Genomic DNA, 22,643 nt, shown 5'->3' with positions numbered 1-22,643 from the left:
GCTCTGGTCTTGGCTAAGTCAAGGAAATTTCTCTATAAATTGAAGATTTATTTTTGAACTTTAAATACGAGTCACGTGGTGATGTTTCGAGTGACGAGCCAGCGGTGGAGTAGCCATAAAGAAATATTGCCTCGAGACGGATTTCGGAGCCCATGTTCCAGGGTAAATATTCCGGGGCGAATATTTCGGTCTTGTGCACCGGGTTCGATGCGATAATTAACTTCCAGGACCGTTTATCGACGGGCTGACCAAACACCGGGCCGTTTCGCCGGCCTGATAATCCGTGGCTCGCGCTAATGGCACGCGAGAGCAAACAGCTGTTCACCTGGCTCCCCTGGGGTGCAGCGACTCAAGATGATGCATGCCCTGCAATGCACGGGGCACGGTGTTTAATGTTTAGTTTATGGGGTATGGAGGGTAAGCATTGTCTCGAGACGGCCGCTGTTGGCTTTCGGGCATCCTCGCGATGTGCCTATTGACTTGGCCCAACTTTGGGGCCACTGCAGCGAGGAGGACGCACCCAGGTAGAGGGTTCACCTGCAATCAGCGAGATTCGGAATATACATGCGCACTCTTTTTGCACATACACATTTCCGATTGAGCACGAAAAATACCTGACATAACATGAAATTCACTAATATTAATTTTCCGTAATCGATTACTCGTACATTTAGAACAGACATAAATTTATACAGATTCAATTGTATCATAAGGTTTCACTTTATGAACAAATTCCTTGGATACAATTATTAGCCGTTTAAATTTTGCAGGAAATCATCGGTGGGATTTTAGAATCATATGGTGTTACATAGTGTTGTCAATTAATACGTAGTTATTTTCGGTGCGGAATAATGAATTCTTGTAACTTTGGGACTTTTTTAGTGAAATGGTGGAGTAAAGTGGAGGCGTATCTTGGGAGATATGAAATTGGCTATTAGATGGGTTTTAGGGCGCGTTAGGGGTAACGATGTCGAGGTTGTTATTTCGGGGGTAACGTTATCCGTGGTCTCTATTTTTTTCGTTTGAGCGGCGCAACGTTTAATGCCGACCGTGGGGGACAAAAATCCGCGATAACGCTCTGGCGGAAGCAGGCCGACGACATGCACCCCGGTGCATCCGCGTCATTTTCACCCCGCGGACACCTCGCATGCACCTGCACCCACTCCCTGTCCGGGAGCCAATAGACCAAAGTGTTTGCGGAACTGCGGCTCAAATTTCAAAGCGACCAACCGTCCGGCTATTCGACACTATCGAGGACTGGGCCGTGGCTATGCAGCTCGAAAACTGCACCGTGCACCGCACGGTGCATCGTGTCGGCTTTCGAGCGCGCCGCAAAGTCTCTCGCAAGCCCCCTTTGACGCTTTGCGAGCCCGGAAGTCCGACGCGAGAGCGTGGCTTGTTTCTCCTTTTTCTTTCCGTTTTTCCTTCCTTGTACCTCCACCCAAACTTGCGGTTGTCCGCCCGACTTGGGTACAGGAACGCCGAGACCCAATTTTCCCCGTGAATTTCCCAGGTATCTCTATACCCGTACACGTTGCTTTTCGTAATCGTGGGAAATCCGGGAAATATTGAGAACTCGATGAAATATTTTTTAAACGCGCCAGATTATGTTCCCCATTTTTTCCCCCGTCGTACCTTTACCTAATCTTGTGGTTATCCACAAAACTTAGGCACAGGATCGCCGAGACCCAATTTTCCCCGTGAATTTCCCAGGTATCACGCAGAATCGCTGAGACCCAATTTTCCTCGTGAATTTCCCAGGTACCACGCAGGATCGCTGAGACCCAATTTCCCCCTGAATTTCCCAGGTATCACGCAGAATTGCCTGAATTTCCCAGGTATCACGCAGAATTGCCGAGACCCAATTTCCCCCTGAATTTCCCAGGTATCATGCAGGATCACTGAGATCCAATTTCCCAGGTATCACGCAGAATCGCCGAGACCAATTTTCCTCGTGAAGTTCCCAGGTATCACACAGGATCACTGAGACCCAATTTCCCCCTGAATTTCCCAGGTATCACGCAGAATTGCTGAGACCCAATTTCCCCCTGAATTTCCCAGGTATCATGCAGGATCACTGAGATCCAATTTCCCAGGTATCACGCAGGATCGCTGAGACCCAATTTTCCCCGTGAATTTCCCATGTATCTCTACACCCGTGCACGTTGCTTCGCGTAATCGGGCGAGATCTGGGAGTTATCGAGGACTCGGTGGAATATTTATTAAGCGCACCAGGACTATGCATTTCAATTGGAATCCGACCCCCTCGACGGCCCGATGCCAGATCTCACCGCGGCAAGCCGTTGTGCGGGGAACAGCGATTGTCTCTTTGATGGGAAGGAAACCCGATCGGGTCGAGCACAAGAACACCGCCGTGTCCAAAGTGCACGACAATAATCACACGGCGAGGTGTAGAGCGATTCCATTTAACGGGCACGTCCCATTTAATCCTGTTACAGGGGCCAGAATAGGGAACGATCGCGGGAGCGATGAAGACCTGAACCGAGCCATGGAAACGTTCCTATTGATCCTGCTGGTGGCGAGGTGCTTTCTGGAACCGGGAACTGGTAAGTACTCAAAGGATCCGATTGCCCGTGTATTCGTGGATGGACCCACGCGAAAATATATGCACACGCACGTGCAAGAAATGTATTTAGCGTTAACCCGAGTTGCACGGCAAAGAAATATAGAATTAAACGTTACCACAGGAACTCCGAAACAAGCGCCAAAGGACATGTTCATCGGATTAGAATCCATGAAATTATTCGTTCTTTTATACACCCTATTTAGAGAGTGGCGTCTATTTCATAAGGGATTTTTTTTAGAACAATTGGAGATTCTTAGAATGAAGTAGGGTAGAGAAATTGGACACCTGTCAAAAGTGATCCCATGAAGGCGGTTATTAATGCTTTCCTTTTTCATATTTGCTAGTTGTTTCATATGTTTTCTGATTTCTTCGAAATGTTCATATGGAGGTCGAGAGACGTTCAAAGTGGTCCCATGGATGCATTTATTAACAGCCATGGATCAACGAGGACCTCTAAGACCGTGCAACCACAATATTTGGACGGTAATCCCATCCACGTTCCATGCTACAATGGAGCTTAGAGGATTCGAGGGAAATCGATGGATATATATGAAGAGCCAACCAATTACATAGCTCCGAGCGTGGAAATACATAGCGGATGGAATCGATTGTGTGTTACCGGTGTTCATGACGGACTCACACACCCATTGTTGCCATTTCCGATGTCAATCCTGCTGGAGAGACGCGGCGGGATAAAAGGCATCGATCCCTTTGCGGGATTACATTTTTCATTAAAAAATTGTACCCCTAAAAATTGTACTTTTTATAAATCCAACCAGTCGTAAAGTGGATCTTAATCCTTGACCTGCGCATTTAAAAGGGGATTATAAACAATCAAAATCGATCCTTCCCGCAGAAATGTTCATAAGACAATTAGACCCTGTTATGAAAATCCGAAAAATTCAGAGGTGAGGCGAATTTCAATCCTCGAGCTGCGCGCGTTTGAAAGGAAATCGACGTTTTTCCGCCATTTTCCCTCTCCGGGACGATCCTTGCTCCCGTGTATATATTTATACGGTAAACGATTTTCTATAAATCTCGGTACCTATTCGAGCTTAATGGGCCGCGAGTATCTCCTCGGTGATTGCGCTCAAGTTACGAGTGCATAAAGAGAGAGGAACAAAAGTACCGGGGCAAACGCAGTCCGGAGAGAGACGGAAACAACTCGAGTACAAATTGGGGTCTCTCGCTCTCGGAGATGTCCCGGAAACTGGGATGACCATAGTCTTGCATAACGAGCCATTATGATTGGAGCCCTGATGGAAACGGCCTTAATCACCAGCCAGAGTGACTTCCAAGGGAGTCCGTATCCAAATCGAGGAGATCTGGTATGTACAAGTTTTTCAATTAGAGGGCCAATCACAACCGACCGCCATGCCATTGTTCCGCCTTCCCGACGTCGAAGACGGACTCGAAAAGATGAGTTCCTTTCAGTGCTTTTTTTTTTTTTTTTTCCCAGATTACCAGGCTTCCAGTCATTATCGAAATTTAGTCCTCGTCTAGATACCTTCTTTTAGCGGGCCAGATTTTTCTCAGCGATTTTTCCGACATGCCAAAAGACCTCTCGATTTTCATTGAAACGCTCCGCCGGGAAGTGGCGAATCGCAAGTGCACGGTGTAAACTGCACCGGCGAATGACAATTGTTCGGGAATGAAGCGGAGAGAAAACAAAAAATAGGGAAGGACATTTCCACTGGGCCCGGCTGTTTTCCATCGGGAAATTTACGAGGGAAATTGCAGGTTGGATCATCCTTGCAAAGCAGAGAGAACACGAGTTCCAGCGTACGCGGAACAAAATATTTCCACCCGACTCTCGGGCCGGATGTTTACAATATTTTCATTTTCATTTTCGTTTTTGACAATGCCTCTGACACGGATGAATTTCGGATGCGCGATGGGCGTTTCAGACTTCGACAAATAGGGCCACTCGAACTGGATTTGGAAAATGGATATGAAGGGCAGGGTCTGCGGAAAATTATGCGGAGTTTGTAGGAAATGGAAATCGAGGGAAAATGACCGTAACATCCTTGGAGCTGATTATTTATTATGTCATGATGGATCACATTCAAATAAATAACGTTTCCCAGATATAATTCCACATCGTTGGTCAGAAAAGGAAGACCTCGCAGAATTTTCTAAACATTTTTTGGAGCACAACGAAAGGACGAAATCGGAAAATTGAAAGAAAAATGGAAATAGACTCGAGGAAAAGGTCATTAATATTCCTGCGCCTATTTATTTATCAAGTCAGGATGGGCAAGTTTAAAATAATTATGATCGCTCAGCTGTAATTCCACATCGTTGGTCAGAAAAGGAAGACCTCGCAGCATTTTCAAAATATTTTTTGGAGCACAACGAAAGGACGAAATCGGAAAATTGAGAGAAAAAAGGAAATAGACTCGCGGAAAAGGGCTTTAATATTCCTGCGCCTATTTATTTATTTATCAAGACAGGATGGGCAAGTTTAAAATAATTAAGATCACTCAGCTAAAATTCCACATCGTTGGTCAGAAAAGGAAGACCTCGCAGCATATTCTACAAGTTCTCGTAAGTGCAATGAGAGGACGAAATCGACGTCGTTTCCCAGGAAATCCGGGATGGGAGGAGACACCAGTTCCCAGGGGAGCCTTGGAGTGTCCGGGGAAGAACTCCGGAAGACACTATTTACGACAGAGGGGGGCTAGGGTACGTTCGTGCGAGCTTTCTTAATTGCCCGAGTGGTACGGTAATGAGGAGCAATGAGACTTTCGCAAAATTTCACGACTGCTCCAACGTGCACGAAGAAGACATAGAGAGAATACGAGATCCAGGAGCAAGGGGAGGACGCGAGATGGAGTTGTCAGGAGTCTGAGGAAAGTTATCCCTCGGAAAGGACACCGAAAGGACGAAACTTACAGGAGGACTCCTGGCAGGGAGAAAATTCAGGTGGGGAAGTACAGGACAGAGAATTACCCTCTAACGCGAATCGCATTACGCGATTGCGTAGTCCTCAACCGAGGAAGATTACGGATTACAGTCTCTTCAGGAATATCACATCCCTGGGAGAAGTCCAGAAGGAACGCGGTCACAGGACCAGGAGATGCGATACTTTCCCGAGGCTGGAAGTTATATTATACGACGAGGATACTTCCGGCCGGAAGTTCCAAGATGGCACCGAATGAAAGACGACGCCGAGAGCGGAACTCGTCAGGACATTTGACGAGGAGAAATATCCAGGAGCGTGCAACAGGCGCAAGGATAAGAGACTTCGAGACCTACCGAAGGACCTTTTATCGGGAATCCTTTATCGTATCCTTCCCGATTAATTTTCGGCAATTTCCTCCCAATCGACGGGTTCGGTCCGAAATCGCGTATCATCGAGATACGCGTATGATCGATCCCGGGTCGGGATTTCCCGATAAAAAAAAATACGGCCGTGTCCTTGACGCCGAGGATCCTCGTCGTGCACTCGTTAACCTCGTTACTCGAGTCTAAATCATCAAGGCGAAATTAAAAACGAGGCCGCGCTCAAAGGTGCGCGCGGCGGAAGTATTTATTTTTGAGGAACCGGCATTCGTCGCGTCCGGAATTGTGTGCGTAACTTTGATGTCCTCATTAGGAGGTAACTACTGGGAGGATTTCCCAATTGCACGGTAACGTTGCTTAACAAAGGGTGGCCCGGCTCCTCTGCTGGAAATTCTCCCCTACGGAGGAGTCCTTGCTCCGAATTCCGCCGCGCATTCCTCCGCCGACGTTTTCCGACGGAATTTTCCTTTGCGAAACTTCGAAGTGCCCACTCCGAACTTCTCGCGTGGCGAGTCGACATGAATATTAGAACCGAAACTTTAACGAGGAAGCCCTCGCGAGTGGAACTTCTCTCTCGAGGGCGGCCATCGCTCCGAAATCATCTCGTTACGAGCGGAAGTTTTCCCGCCATTTTTCTTAACACCTCCCGCGCTCGTGGATTCGAAATGGATGGATGGCGATTTGAAAACCAGACTTTAATTCATTATTTTATTTCAATCTAAGGTAAATCTGAAATTCCTCGGGACGTAGGAATTTTTAAATGAAATATTTAGGAAACGACAAAAGTACTAGGACCAATACTTTAGCGAGGAAACCTTCGAGTTTCCTTTCGTGCATATGAATCCGAAATGAATGAATGGCGATCCAAAAACCAAACGGCATTTTTTTTTTAATCTCTAGGTGTACCAAACAGTCTTTGGAAACTTGGGAATTAAAAATGAGATATTTAAAGGAAGACCGACGACGGACTTTCCTTTTAGCGTTTCCCTGATTACGTTTCTCGGATCCGGCGAAACGCTGACACTCGTTCGCCGTTTCTGTTCCTTGACTTTTCATTTCCTCCTCCAACTCTTTCTTTTTTTTTTGCGAGTCCTGTTGTCTCGTTAGTCCAGTTAGCGCAGAGAGGTGACAGATTTTTCGCGAGGCTGGAAAAACCTCTCCTGACGGTCCTGGAAGAATTACGGAAGATCGCGTTAACGTCGTTAAGTCGTTCCCGCGAGTTTTCCCAACATCTTCCAATTTGTCACATTACTACGGATGCTTTTTTTGCGAGCTTGCCAGGACAATTGCAGTAGCCAGGAATTTAATAAGCTCATAAATGATTAAACAATGAGCAAAAGGTATACTAAACCAGTGAATAAAACACATGGTCGTCATGTTACACCGTCAAGAGGCACTCTGAACAAAAAAAAAGAAAAACGAGCCCAGAGATACCTAGAGATACCAGAGATAAAAAGCGCGCCGCATAATGCGAACACCTCGAATCGCAGAATTTGCATATTGCCGAGCAGGAACAATTCCCTCCGCGCTCGTGAGAATTTTTCGAAAAGCAGGTCTGGGGGAAAAAAATGAAAAAAAAAGAGCGAAAACGAATTCCTGACGGATGGTGTCCCCTTTGCGACAGTCGTAATGACGCCTCCGAGCACGGATAGAGGAGCCAAAAAAAGAGATAATGAGATAAAAAATTATTCCCCGGTTAAACGAACCGCCCCCAAAATCGTGCGAATCGGAAGGAGGGATCGACTTTTCATCAGACAGGGTTCGAGACTATCTCCTGGGAATTGCTCAAGGAACGTCACGTCCCGAGCTTTAAAGTCGAGTCGGCCTGGCGAAGAGCTTTATCGCGCTATCACTTCGCCGGAAATAATCGACGGAACACTCGGTTGTACTCGGGGAGTAATTAAAATGAAATAAAACGAGAGATGGAGGGTGCAGACTAGATTCGCCGAGAAGGGGGAGCGTACTTTCCATGGGCCTCCCTTGCTTCGAGAAATTGTCTCGAGGGCGACTCGGTCCATAGGGAGGCTGCAACTCCGATCCAGATTGGGATGATCGGGTAGCGATGCAATTCGCAAAGTGCAGCGACGTCCCCTCTCCCTCGTGGAAAAAACCCGCGACAGATCGGGAGTCCGCAAGAAATAGGGAGGCCCGTCAAGTAAATCGATGCAATTGCAAAACAATTCCCACAATCAAGGAAATCATTCCAGAACAAATAGGAAACATTCATCGGTAACATCGTCCTCTGCTCGAAATGCAAATACACGTTTTTACCCACGAGGAGAGGAGCGCGCGCGGAAGTATTGACATCGTTGAGCAAATTTGTTAAACGGATAAAAAGCCTCTCGCCATGTTATACTATCCCCCAGGGTATGCGTTTTTCAACATTTTCAACCGCATACTTTTTGTCAAAATTGATTTTATCATAAAAAATTCGGACCGCTGGTTCGATCAGCTGATAGGTCTCTATGGATTCTTTGACATGTCTGAGAGGCTCGGAAAGGCCCGACTCTTTCGAGGAAATTTCATCCCCCTTTTCTTTCGCCTTTTCTCCCTCTTCGTCGATGATCGATTCCCTGATTTACGCGAAAAAGCCGACTTTACTCGAGTCGGTCGCGTCGAGTCGTCGACCCTGCGTAAAGGGGTGCAGCGGGCCACCCTCCACCCTCGTCTCGACGATCTCGAGCCCACTCGGCTCTTTGTCTTCCACCCCGACGTGCTCCGACTTTTTCGACCCCCGATCCCGGCGACCACCCTGGACGCTTTGCTCGCGATCTCGTGACCGATCGGCCTTTTTACGACCCCCAAGCCCCGGGGCCGACAAACCGGCTCGGCACCGTGCCATCGTTCAGAGGAGACGTTTAGCTCCGTGCTCGATACCTCGAATCGGCCAGGATATTGCCAGATTGCTCCTGGACACGGAAAGGACCTCCGGGCCTGGGCAAATCCGACTCCAGTAACCTGGACGAGTGAAATCCACCTAGTCCATATATCCTAATTTCACGGATTCTCCTTTTCCCCTCTGAATTTCATTCTGTCATCATATACTAATTCTACATCTCGTTCATATGATTTAGAAACACGCCCCCAGTAGCATAGAATATTTCCTAAATATTGCCTCGTAATATTAATTTCATACTTATTATTATTATTTACTTATTATTCGGATACTGGGGGCGGTATGAGTTCAGGGGACGAGTGTATTGATTCTCTTGCGCGGTTTCAGAGAATTGAAATGCCACATTTATTCATAAATCTTTAATAACTCTGTACTTATTCAGGGTTAAGGGATGAATATTAAAACCTGACTACAGCCTCGTGCACAAAAGGTGCGCGGAGTTTCCGCACAGTTTCTACGGGAAGGCAGTAATCACGAATCGTATCAATTTTTCACCGCAGGTCCCCGTGATAAAATGGCCCTCGGCACATTACGTGGCATCATTAATCTTCGTTATTTCCCGAGCAGGGCCTAATGAATCAATTATTCGGCGAGCGTTGGAGCGTCGCGACATGCCTCGAGAACAAGTCGATAAAACGCAGGATATGCGGAAATAAATAATCACGATACGATATAAAGATTCCTTTCATCCCGAGAGCGAGAGATTCCCCCGTTGGGTAAAAATGCCTTTTTCGGGATTTTCCAAATTATTCCTAGCAATAAAAGGGAATTTTTTATTTTTTTTTATCTCGTTCCTTCCCGTATTCTTCCCGTCCGATGGCTAATGGGATTTCGGACGGGCCGGATTGCAATTCCGAGCCGAGAGACGAATCCGCACGCGGTGTCATTACGCGGAGGGAATCTTAAATTCGGCGTTCCTCGGCTGCATGGTCAGGTGGAATAACGCAGCGTAATTAGCCCCGACCCAGTTGCAGGTGCAGCGGAGATGCATTTCGTAGGGAAGAGCCCAGGCTCTCGATTAATCCCGCGGACGCGGAAACCGCGGTTTTCGGACATCATTCCGTCGACGCGCCCGCCAGGCCGCAGCGCGGTCTCGTTTCCGCTCGCGTAATGGCCCCGAAGGTGCTTTGCGTGCGCCGTGGCCTCCACGAGAAATGGACATTTTCCGGGAAATTGGGAAATACACGCTCACGAAGGCTTCCCCTCGGGATGATACGAGATTTTGTTTCCTTCTCCTCGGCCTGATTGCCCGGCGATTATCGCCGCGGAAAATGCCCTGATAAAGTGGGCCTGATCGCGGAAGCGGAACTTCTAGGGAATGATTTAAGATTACCAATTATTATACAATTCTTCATGCTGGCACGCGTTCGGTAACGGAATTCCTCGAACCAGGAAAAAATTCCTTTGATAGTACCAAAGAAATATTTTTTTGAGTCAAATAATTATTGTCCGAATGAGGAAAGTATTTCTTTCGTTCAATGAATTTTTTTTTTCCACGGTGAATTTTTTTTTCCATGTCAATAATAATCGTGGAAAATCCATGTTTTTTAAATTTCATATCGCGGGAATTTTTTCTTGTGCCGAAAGATCCATTTGAAAGATTCGAGGATGTATAATAACGTAAACGATGATGCATGATAATCGGCGGAACGAGTCCAGGAGGTAACGACGGAAACACCGGCTCTCTGGGGCTTTCAATTAATCGCGCGTTTACGGATGCGGCAACGGCTGCGGAAACGGCGGTCTTCGGGCGTCAGGATACGCGCCGCTGCTGCTCCGAACAGTTGCGGTCGCATTACGGCCCTCGTAATGGCCTCGGGGGTGCTTTGCATGTGCAACCCCCCAGGGAGGTGGAGGAGGTATTCGGGACGTGACCGTTTCGAATTTTAGTGACACGTTCTTCGTTTCCTCGTTCCGCGTTTCCGGGTCTCGGAAGGCCGAGGACATCCGCGGCGGACAAAATTGCCCCCGGTAATTGATAATCCCGCGATATCGAATTAATCCGGGGGGCAGTGCAGGAAGAAGAGGGTGCAGGTCGGAACCTCTCGTCAGGGCATTCCGTTAAATAAACGACCCATATTCGGGGCTAAGCGAAGAGAAATCTGAGGGGTGGAGGGCGGAATCGCGTGCGAAGATCCGAAGACCGCAACCCTCTTTCGACTGCTCCTTCCGACATGGAGGATTTATCGTCGACCGCGGGGTGGGAGCTCGTAAAATCGATGAAAGGAGGCGCGAGAACTCCGTTTAAGAAGACTGGCCCTTTGAGCGGTTGAAACAGCAAAAACCGCGGCGAGATCGCATCGAGCACCTGTCCCGGTGGCTCTTGGTTTGCCCCCATTTTGGATTTTCCATTGAGAAGGACCCAACGCGACTGACTAATCACTGAAAATTGAAATTAGTCTTACGGGCTCGTTCGTGGACTTGCAAAAATGAGAGGGCTGGAATTATGACCTAGACCTGACCATTGTTACAAGACCGAAATCAAGATTCTATGACTAAAAGGGATTTTCTCAATAACTCTGTTGATTCATTGATGAAAGACCCAACGCGACTGATAAGAAAAACTCGGCATTAGTCTTACAGTCCTAGGGCAGGTTGCTCCAACTTTGGAGTTAAAATTATAATACAAGGATTACTTGAACTAGGATAATTAATAATAACTTCACTAATCATGGATAAGAGATTTTATTAATCACGATTAGTACAAGCAGTCTTGGCAAAAGTGCACGCGCAAAACAAGGGTTTCAAGACGGAGACCGATTTTGCATATCGCTAGGGATAACAGAAGACAAAACACGGCGTCCGAATTTATTTTGATTTTTCACCAGCCCTCGATTCCGGGGTAGAGAGGTTTCGGATATCGATATCGGGGGGGTGGTTTCAAAGTGAACGAGATCTCCTTCGGGCCGATATCGATATCCATTTACCATCCCGTCGAAAAACAGGGAAACTTGCGCCCGGCAAACAAACCGACCCCATTGCGCTCCGACATTATTGCCACCGAACGACCCGAATCCACATCGAGACACGACACGGCCCTTCCCTTCGTTTCCGTGACAAAATGGCAAAGTGCTCGGTTACCGGGAGCCTCATCGGGCCCTTTGGCCCCGTAAAACCCCCCATGAAATCCGAAAATATCGAGGAATCGGTCGAAGGAAACATCTCCGGCATGGCGAACGGCCAATAAGAGGTCTATCTCGCCGTCGTCCTCCGAAAACTCGTCACCGGGGAATATCCTAGATCTGGGGAATAAAATGGCGAACGAGAACCGAGATCTCGGGGGCACCGCCTCGTAAACCCCCCGCGAAGTCTGGAGTCCGCATCGGGCCCTAATGAGGAGGAGGGCGCATCAAGGACCCATCCACCAGCGATATTCTCGAGGACTCATATATCCTGGTTTACGATGCACCGGGTTGGTCGTTACACGTATGTTACGGGCTAGTTACGGCACTGCGAAACGATAACCGACGTATATGTCCGATCCGCCGTGTGCATGTGCGTTCCAGCAGGGTGCATCTAGGTGCATCCAAGTACAGAGAAGGGTTAGGACCATCGCCGGACGCGACTGCGCTAAATCGTCCTAGACCGCAAACCAAAGCTCCAGGTTGGACGTGGCGCCAGAGGAATCCTATAAATCCGAGGTAAAAGTTCTAACGAGCTGAACATCCCTAGACGTCCACTTGCAAACAGCTACTTGATCATCAAAGATTACACCCTTGACAAATTTCACGACAGTGAAGTTAGGTCAGGGAATGAGACCCGGTGTCGATTTCTCTGCCACTCATCCTTGGACCGGGGAGAGTCTGCATATACTTGACAATTCCGCTCGGAAGTAACAATAGGTACAATAAGGATAGTCAATCTCGTATGAACTTAAGCCATCAGAATCCAAAGATTTCTGATCAGCGTCTGATCAGACCATCCATTCGGAGCAAGGCTTGCGTTCAGACCGTCCAATCAGCCCCAACTAGACGTCAGTTCCCCGGAAATTTTGTTTGCAATTTACATACACAATGAAACTGGCAGGTTTAGTATATCCAGGGGGAATGGGAATGAGGATAATTCCGGGGAGGAAAAATTACGGTACGAGATGGAAGTACCCATGTTTAGGGCGGGTACTGATGAAGTCAAGACGACCTCAAAGGACCCGAATGAGTCCTTCTTGGATCCCTCCTCCCTGGCGAGGAGACGCAGCCTTTTTCCTCGTATCACCCCTTTTCTGACTCTTTGCACGCGCTGTTTCAGAGGGCGCGATACGTCGCAGACATCCGACGAACAATGGGCCCGAGGAGAATGGACCGGCGATTACGGAGTCAATTAAGGAAGTCTTGGCCCAGACGAAAGGAACTGCGGTGCTGCCCTGCAAACTCACGGATCTTAGTGCCGGAACGGTGAGCACGTAACGTCTCTTTTTTCCATCCCCTAGAGCTTAAATAAATAAACCACCCGGGCCCACCGGCGAGCGCAGCTGCAAGGGCTGATGTCTGAATGTCTGAAAAGGGCGCCGCCGTGTCTTAGGCTCCCTTTTCCTCCCACCGCCGAAGGAAGGATATGGGGATGAGTAAGGACGAGGAGGTCCTGGGGGTGGAGTGGCGGCTCTGGTAATTTTTCCCCCTTAAAGATGCAGGAGATCCCCTGGAGAGAAGCCTTTGCTCGCGAGGCACGAGCGCGCAAGGGGTGGCTCGTCATTTGTAAAAGACGCGTGAGGATCCTGCGGAGGTCCTGGTGCTCATCCTGGCGAACGGGCACATTTTTCAGCCCCGGATCGAAAGGGCAGGCCACGACTCAAACCTCGTCTGGTTTTAATGCCTCCGACTGGGGAATTCTTTAGAAATTTCCTCGGAAAATCGCTACCATTTTTTTTCGCATACTCATAGTGAAGAATTCCTGCGGCAGGATTTTAAGGATTCCATCGAGCGGAATTCCAATCCAAGTTGGTCTCGTGGATTTTCCGTGCGTGCATAAAGAGATGGACTTAATGGGGATCTCTTCAGGAACTTTTAGAGCCTCTCCAGGCCCTGAAATGTGTCTTAAAAATCGATACTCGTTTTTCCCTCCCTTCGAGGATTTCTTGCGCCAGGATCTGATTTTAAGCTCTGAACCGAGGGGAATTCGAATCTAGCGATTCGATTGCTGATAATCGCTGGAATGACGCCCTGTTAGGGCCGTTATCTAGGGAGATATTTAACGAGGAGGGTGAATCTTCGATCTAGAAGACGCGAAGGGGGTGGCGGCTCCATGTGCAAGGGTGCGCGATGCTTCTCCTGTTATTAATATTTAATAACGACCCCCGGGGGAGCTTGCTGCACTTGCCAGCTGCCCTAGGTCCTCCTTGAATTAATATCCGCCTTTGCGTGTTTGAATACTAATAAATCTCGGGGAGAGCCCTCGCCATTAATTGTTCATCGAGACCAATTGCAGGTCGAGGTATCTCCGGAAGTCCGGTCGCAAATGGCGCGAGATGAATCCTGACTGGTCATCGATAATAATTGATTATTAATCCTCCGATGTCTGACCCAATCGGGTCACCCTTTTCGCGGCTTTTTAGGACAATGCGATTAGCCACACGGAGGGCATCGATCGCAGTCGAAATTTACTCTCGAACCTCCAACTAACCCAATTCAAACGAACACCCTCGCTTTTCCGACTGCATAATAATTACCATGGTTTACTTTAATTATTACCATTACCATCCCGAACCCCATCGACCTTCCTAGAAGTCGATGGAAGGGTTTATGGAATTTTTATTTTAATTCCAAGAGCGCGCCTCTGGGCTGGGGTATCCAGATCGGATGTCAATCAAATCTGGATCACCGGGGGTGGAGTTCCGAGATCCATAAATCGATGCAATTCCGACGGTGTTTCGTTCCGGTGCAGAAGTGCATCTCGACGATGTATACAGACAAAAGAGCTGAAAGTTCATTTCCGGGGTGCAGCTATCGATGCGATATTCGGGCCAACTCGATAGGGATCGGAATGAATCCCAATTCGTGGATTATATTTTCCCAGAGTGTTTTCCCCGAGAAGGAAAATCAAATTACATCCCCGCTGAAAGAAATTCCGTTTTATTTGCTTATATTAATCCACTACTCTCTCTCTCTCCCTCTTTCTGGACTGGAAAAAACCGTGGCGCGGATCTTTGTACCCGGGGACGTAATCAGACGTGCGGTAACACCCTTTGCGAGGAAACACCCCTAATCTGCGGGAATTTCAATTTACAAATCCGCCCTATCCGTCGAGTCCGCGACGTGACTAGGATATGCTCACCTCGAGTCGAAAATTTTTACCTCATATGATCGTCATGAATTCACGCGAGAATTTCAAATAGGTGTAGCCGGGTCGAAGATTTTTACCATATATCATTTTTGGCATAAATTACTATTATAAACAGTAAGATGAAAAATTAACAGAATTCAAGATCCTAGGTTTTGCGAATGCACCAAACAGCTGATTTGAGATTTGGATAAAAGAACGAGATCTTCGGTGATTTAAATAAAATTTTTTTTTCCATTCCATATTTTACCCACCAAATGCGGCCTAAAGGGATAACTCCTAATTAATTAACGCATCGTCCGCGGAGTCGTTAACTGGGGAAACGGCGAGGAGGCAATTTTTGGAATATACCTACGAGGGAGTAAAAAATCGAGCCGTGATCGCGATAATTGGTCCGGTCCCCACCGCGGCGGATCAAAGGCGGCGCCATCGATCGCGGAGGAGCCGCAGCGGAAATCGCAGGTCGAGGATTGTACTCGGAGTGCACCCGCTTGTACAGGCTGGGTGCAAGACCCGACACCCGTTAGTTTCGTTTCGAGCACGTGTGCCACTGACAGCAGTTAATTAAGGCCTTGACTTCGAGTCAAACGAACGAGCCTTGTCCCGCGATCGCCCTGCCTTGTCCTTTTTTGAACGACCGGTCACTTCTGACGGTAACGCCGTTAACGTCGGTTATTTACCGTCACACTTGGAGCCCTGAAATACATTTTATGGCCCGTTAATGTAGACTATAGTCTCTTCAATTGAATTACAATTGAACATATAGGTTCGGAAATATTTGGAGTAAGAAATATCTTACTGTACTTGTAACGGCGCACTTCTGACGGTAACGCCGTTAACGTAGGTTATTTATCGTCTCGGAATTTACCGTCATACTTGGCGCTTTAAAATCCATCTTATGACACGTTAATAAAGACTAGGTTCAATTGTAACAATTCTTAGCGGAGAATTTTTTACTCCGAAATATTAATACGAAAATGTATCTTGTACTTGTAATCTCAGGAATAAAATTTAGTCACGTACCGTGAAAACTTTATTTACTTGTATCGGATAAAATTATTCCAGTCAGAGTTGACTCTTATTACAACTGCATTCATTTGACAAACACGTGTAACACTGACAGCAGTTAATTAAGGCCTTGACATCGAGTCAAACGAACGAGCCCAAACGATTAGGTGACAGCTCTTATCAGACAATTTTTCGTCAAGCTTGCTCAAAGATATCTGAGCAATATAAATATCGTTATTAAGTACAGCCACCGAAAAAACAACAGCTGACACTTGTGACAAATGTCCCCGCGACGGGTACTTTGACTCTACGTTATGATAAGCCGCTAATCCGCAAATCTCAATTAAAACTATTAACAATCTCGAATAATTCTCTCTGACTTAGAAAATCCACTTCCAGGCGACCCGGTACCGATTTCTTTTTTTTCCACGGAATTTTCCGCACTCGCCAGCTCTTCGCATTAAATATTAATCAAGCTCGAGGTATGGAAAGGGTTCCCGGGAACACGGATCCAGCAGCTGGATGATTTTCCGTCGCTAAATTAAATTCTGCTCCGAAATGGAGGGAAAAACCGAGGATTTATTTATTTATCCGCTCGCTCGAGCCGGGATACGGATCGATCGAATCCCCGGAAGGGCCGACCTCGCTAAATCCCGTAATGATTCATTTATTTCCGAGGGTTTTCGCGATTCTATCCGGAGTGACGTAACGAGCATTAATGAAACTAATTAATTTTTCGTCAAAAATATGGGTACGTCCCGGCCGTGATTTGTTCAATTTCAGCCCGACAGTTAATACTCGCAAACCGCGCGACATGAAGTGTGTTGTAGACGCACCGTAAATAATTTCCCCCTGGTTGATTCAACGATTCGGTTTTACCGACAGGAGAATAATCCTCCCCCGACATCTCCATTGCGCACCGTCCTGTTTAATTAGCGAATCTCTCACCGGGCCGAGATGGATTAACTTTGTCCGGGGCAGTTGGAAAGGGTGAACGTAAGGAAATGCATTTTAATTCTTTCGTTTAAATTGCCCCGCCGTGGGGTTCCTACGGATATTCTGGAGTACCTTCCAGTGTACCGAAATCCAAACCGAGAACCATCTCCGAGAGATACGTCCCTAGGAGCGCGCACCTACTGCGTTAAATCTGCCAGATGAAAAAATAATCTAATTACATATGGCCCAGAATGTAGCTTTGCCGTGTGCTTAACTTGATTAAATTCCGCACCGGGATATCGCTCCCATTGCTGCGGAAGCACACCTCGACGGAGGAGATAAATTTCTGGACGGAACGCGCGGCTTTTATGACGGATTTATGATCTACCGGGATATGTTATAGGGTGATTCTCGAAATACCTCTCGATATTCAACACAGGGTAACGCGTCCTAATTTACGCTGAAAAATCAATAAAAAAAGTATGCAAAATTCCCTAGAAACCTGGAGGAAAAATCTTCACCCCATATTAGCTTCATGTTTGCACGTATGAAGATTATCAGTTCAGTACAAAAGTTTAATATGGACTATTAACGAAATTCAATTTGGACTTGAAATTCCAGGATAAGGGGTTGGGTTAAAATAGGCTGAGATTAATTCGACTCGGATCGAGGCGGTGGAATATCAAAGGAGGTGTAATTAGAATTATGTCATAAGAAGGACGTGGAGTAATTCCTATTTTCTGGAGCTGATCCGTCAGCTTTCGATAAGGCCTATCGAAAGTTAAAGAAAAAAGGGATTCCGCTGTATATTAATTGGACGGCAGCACCGACGACAGTCCTGAAAGTAAGAGCCCAGGGCAATAAAGGTGAGGCGTGTCCTGGGGCAATATCGGCAGGACCTCGCAAGGATCCTCCAAACCCGGCGAAGGACGAGCCATTATCTTCAACGACTTCAGGTCCCTTAACGCACGAGTGGGGAAATCGAAAGGACCGGCGCGTGTCGTCGTTAAAGGGTGTCTTCATCCCCTCGACGCGTTAGGGAAGGACAAAGCACTTGTTACAATCGCGACTTCGATTGTCCTGCCAAAACGTCGCCCCATGTCCTGCCGTCGGTAGCAAGGCGTCCTCGACACTGCCCCAACAATAGGACCCTTCGGACAATGACTTTTCCCCCAAATCCCGCGACATTCAAAGCAGGCTTTGCGCCCTGATTGGCGACCGTAATTGCAGGTGAAAAAAGACGTCCACCTGCGCGACCAGAAAATCAATTCGGATATAATAAAAAATAATATACTTCCAGATTTAAAATGTTACATAGAGCATTAACGGGCCAGCCGGATTTACAGATGTCCTCCGGAGAGAAGAATGATTTTCAGGATGGAGGACGAAAGAGAGGAAATTAATTTTTTTAATTCACCGAGCACTTTCTCCGAAGGAACCTCTCTTATAGGTACATCTGGGTTTGACGTAATTGCAGGTGTTTTTGGATTTTAGGACAATTAGAGGAGAGCTTTGGCAATGTCGTCCTTTGCCGAGAGTTCCAATGCTTCTTCTGTTCTATTAGAAGCAATCATGAGAGATCAGAGGAGCAAGGAGTAAGTCCTTGCAGCGGCTCGACTCTCGTTTTCCACGAGTCGCCAGGAGCAGGACTCGATGTGAAAAATCCCGAAAGCACGTCCTTTTATTTGGATAACGAGATCGGATTCCATTCCAGCGTTCCAGGACTTCCAGCATCCCTCTCCGTACATTCCACCTCCTCGTCTCGGAATGCTCTCGATGGGAAGACGTCTCGAATCAGGAGTGCGATCGATCGCTCAAGGATCCAGGATACGTCGGAAATCGTCGGAAATCCCTGGATATCTCCGTGTCCCGGCATTCCGCAAAGGACGAGAGACCCCTCTTCTGGGCCGAAGACCTCGGAGCGAAGGTCGGACTTAATTGTGACGAGTTCCTGGCCGATTCCTCAGGAAGGATCAAAGCGCCTCTAATAAGCGCCGGTAATAACGCGGAGTAATCCTGAGCATAACGGCTAAACCTCCTATTTTTCACCCCCACGATCAGGATCCAGAAAGCAGGGCGCTCGTCCTTTCTCGCGAGCAATTCCTTGTTCCGAGGCTTCCTTGCCTTTGGGCCGTATCCCTGGATTTATCTCCCCCAGGATGTTCCCGGATCATTGAGTCCTTCGGATTAGGAATGGTCGACGTGATCGTGGATATCGCGGATACGGCTTCGCGAAATAACGGAAGGATGTACCTCGGATAGAATTACGAGGATCCTGGAAATCTCGAGATCCCGAGGGATTTGCCAGACACCAGGAGGTCCGAGGGGCTCGAAGAGGCGCGGGGATGCAAAAGAAAGAATCCAAGCATGAATATGTAAAATGGACGCCGATAATGGAGGAGCATCGGGCCTGCAGAGTTGCCTCCGAAACGGCAGAAATTTGCAAGTCAATAATTCGCCGCGAGATATCGATATGGCGAGGTAAGGGCGTCCACGGCGAGACGCTCCCGAATGATTTACGATCCCCTGCGATCGAGAGATCGAGAGATCTTTTGCTAGAGGTCCTCGACCCTCTTTCGAGTTCCTGGGTGGCGGGAAGGATACGACCATGTAACACCGGTAATGCACCTGTGTGCACCTGGGTTGCCCCAGCGTGACAGCGGGTAGTCGAATACAAGGAGGAAGTGGAAGAAAACCGGGTGGAATTTATATTCTACTTATGTGAGGTGCAACCTATCACCTCGAGTACATAGGAGGAGGTCATGCCGAAGAGATGGCCGAAGCTGGCCTCTAAAATCCCATCGGTGCACACGATACACACTCTGTGGTGCCTGTACTGTGTGTAATGTGCTACAAATGATGGTTTACTAACGTTTCACTTTCTGTTAGGGAATATCAGAGATGTTCCAATGAAATTACAGGTGTATGTAATATGTTATAAATGATCATTCATTAAAATTTCCCCCTCTGGGAGGAAATGTCAGAGATGCTTTAAGTAAATTGGAGCAGCAATGGGACTTCTATTTACGTCTGGGAAAATTTAGATGGAAGATTCCGTAGTAGCCTGGGAAACGCGAGGATTTCTGGAAGCGGATGAGGAATCTCGAAGTCAAAGAGCAAGATCGAGACTCAGGGTGGACACTCTTCGGGAACTGTGTCGCGGGAGCAAGGGAAGCTGATACTTGCACACGGAAGTTGTGCAGACATGGGTCGAGAGCGGATTGAGGGGTGGAGGAAGTTACGGGGGGTGCATATAGGATACCTGACCATGGGGTCGGGTGGAACGCGGAGACACGGCGAGACGTCCAGGATCCCGTGGGAACCACTCCTCCGGTAATCGGATTTCGATTCAGGAATCGAGATCCGTACTCTCTACGATGGACAGTTCGAAACTAGTCCCACTTTCTTCCAATTAAGAAGCCCCGACCATAAGTCGGACTCGTCACTCGCGACTGTCGATCCGAGGAGTCCCGATAATAATGGAACGCATTTATGACTCTTCTCCGGGGTGTTCAATGAACGTAATATCGTAGGTGCATGGTTTGGAAGCATGACGTGACGCCAGACTGTCTGGCCGAACTCCGGCGCAGCAGACGGAGTCGCATCAGAAAAATCCACACGAGACTGTCTGCTAGGATCCAAAGCCACAGCAACCAACGTGGTGCTTTCGTAATAACACGTGGTCCTCGAGTAACCTAACCTAACCTAACCTAACCTAACCTAACCTAATCTACACGCAGCTGATCGGATCCATTCAGGTCAGACCAAATCCAAATGAAATAAACCACATAATCGGATCTGACCTGATCCACGTCTGATTTGATCTGGCGGGCAAAGAGCCACGTGTATACTTAAGCCTAACCTAACCTCCAACACTTCATGTATGGATTTCTGCGAGATCGAGTGGAGTGAACAATGAGCAAGCCAGAATGAATTTGGGTGTCACTTGAGCCACTTGCGTAGGCAGTACGTAGCGTATCGATAAAACCGCTTTTCATTATATAAATTGATGACACTGAGGGTTATTGTATGATGAATTGTTGCATCCTCTGGGGTAAATTCCTCGCTCGGTATTTCTGTCTCTGTAGGGATGTCTCTCTGGCGGGAAAATCGAACTGATCACCGGTAATGCCGGTTCGTGTGAAAACTGCCAAAACCACCGAGGCCGGAACCGGAGACGGCACCGATTTTGTCGCTACGTGGGTAAACGGCTCTACGCGACCTGGACTAACTATTGGCTGTTCATGTGTCACAAATCGAGCCTCGAGTAACAGGAGACAAATGTAAATTCGATTCCGGATACGGGAGGACCCGTGAAAATGGCGGTCTCCGATTGACTCGTTAAACTTCACCATACGCGGGGTTATCATAGAGAATAGCACGATGTGCACATAAAAAGATCCATTACTACGCACAGGTGCCATACAATCCGCCAAACGCGTTAATAAAAATTGTCCCATTTCAAGAGAATAACGTCCCCGAATCGAAAAAAGGCTGGATTTCTCCTCGCAAATTAGACTTTATCCCGGATGCATATACACGCAAATGCATTACTACTCGAAGGTACCAAGATACCATAAAATTCGCCAAACCCATCACTAAAAATGGATTGATTTTAAGAGAATAACGTCCCCGAATCGAAAAAAAGCTGGATTTCTCCCCACAAATTAGACTTTATCTCGGGTGCTCGGTTTTTCGTCGGGAAGGCGACCGGAGGGTTCATCCTCCCCTAGCGCGAGGAATAGTATCGCTCTTGGAGGTTAGTTCTCGACCACGGTGGGAACCACGTCCGGAATTTCAATTCCGCAGCTCGCGCCCGACAGGCGGCGTAAAAGAATCCGAGAATGGCTACCGGGATTACGAGAGAGGGAGAGAGGAAAGGAGGGAAACCGATCGTCCAAGAGCGGAGGCCTGCCTCCGGGAAATTTCATCCGTCTACCCGATGCAATATCGACTGTTTGCTTATTCTCCGGCGAGAACCGCATTCATCGCGGCGGAGAGATCGAGGATCGGGCGGCCATTACGTCGAAATTTGCCGACACATCGCTCTCCCTATTCCCGTTCCGCACGCGGAAGCCGCGTTTAGTGGGACCGTTCGCAAATCTCATTTTTCAGCCCCTTTTTCCCGCAGACGATCGCTTTGAAAATTATCCACTAATACGCCGGGCATTTTCCGCGAAGCACCCGGTAATGGAAATTCCCTCCCACCCCTCCCACCCTGCGGGGAAATCGTCGAAAAAGACGCGTTCGACCCGCACGCGGATTTCCCTGTCGAGAGGATCGCTCGAGTGTCGCGCAATTCTTCCCCGCCACACTCGGGGGGAAAACGAGCAATTGCAATAAAACCGAGAACTCGTAGAGGAAGGAGATGGCTCCGCTGTAATAAAAGACGTCCCTGACGTTTAGTTGTCGAGCTCGGCTCGAGTAATGCACCGCAAACTCACGGCATTGCCTAGTAAGTCGGATAATCGTCGCGGGGGAGGGACGCGTAAAATGCAGATTCGAGACCCTCCTACGGCCGATTTTAAGGTGGAGTGAAACCCCTCCTGAAATCAATTGTTTCGAGTAAGACACTCTTTTTCGAGGATATTGGAGAGAATCGTCTGAAAGTTTGACACGTGGCGTCGAGCTGTCATATTTTGATTGACATCCAATTAT

General features: G+C 47.8%; 1 protein-coding gene across 1 annotated transcript in view; it reads left to right on the top strand.

Moving 5' to 3' along the window:
• LOC105698717 (neural cell adhesion molecule 2) overlaps positions 1–22,643 on the top strand; it is a 54,082-nt gene that overhangs the window by 20,940 nt on the left and 10,499 nt on the right. Inside the window, exons 2-3 of the mRNA XM_012423189.1 lie at positions 2,460–2,567; positions 13,014–13,159. Of these exons, the coding sequence (XP_012278612.1) occupies positions 2,510–2,567; positions 13,014–13,159 (204 nt within the window). The 5' untranslated portion in view covers positions 2,460–2,509. The remainder of the gene's footprint in view (positions 1–2,459; positions 2,568–13,013; positions 13,160–22,643) is intronic.

Source organism: Orussus abietinus, unplaced genomic scaffold (assembly GCF_000612105.2).
Source record: "Orussus abietinus isolate OABI.00-Male unplaced genomic scaffold, Oabi_2.0 scaffold12, whole genome shotgun sequence".
Taxonomy (NCBI): domain Eukaryota; kingdom Metazoa; phylum Arthropoda; class Insecta; order Hymenoptera; family Orussidae; genus Orussus; species Orussus abietinus.
Note: the sequence above shows the minus strand (reverse complement) of the source record. Positions and strands in the feature narration are given on the sequence as shown.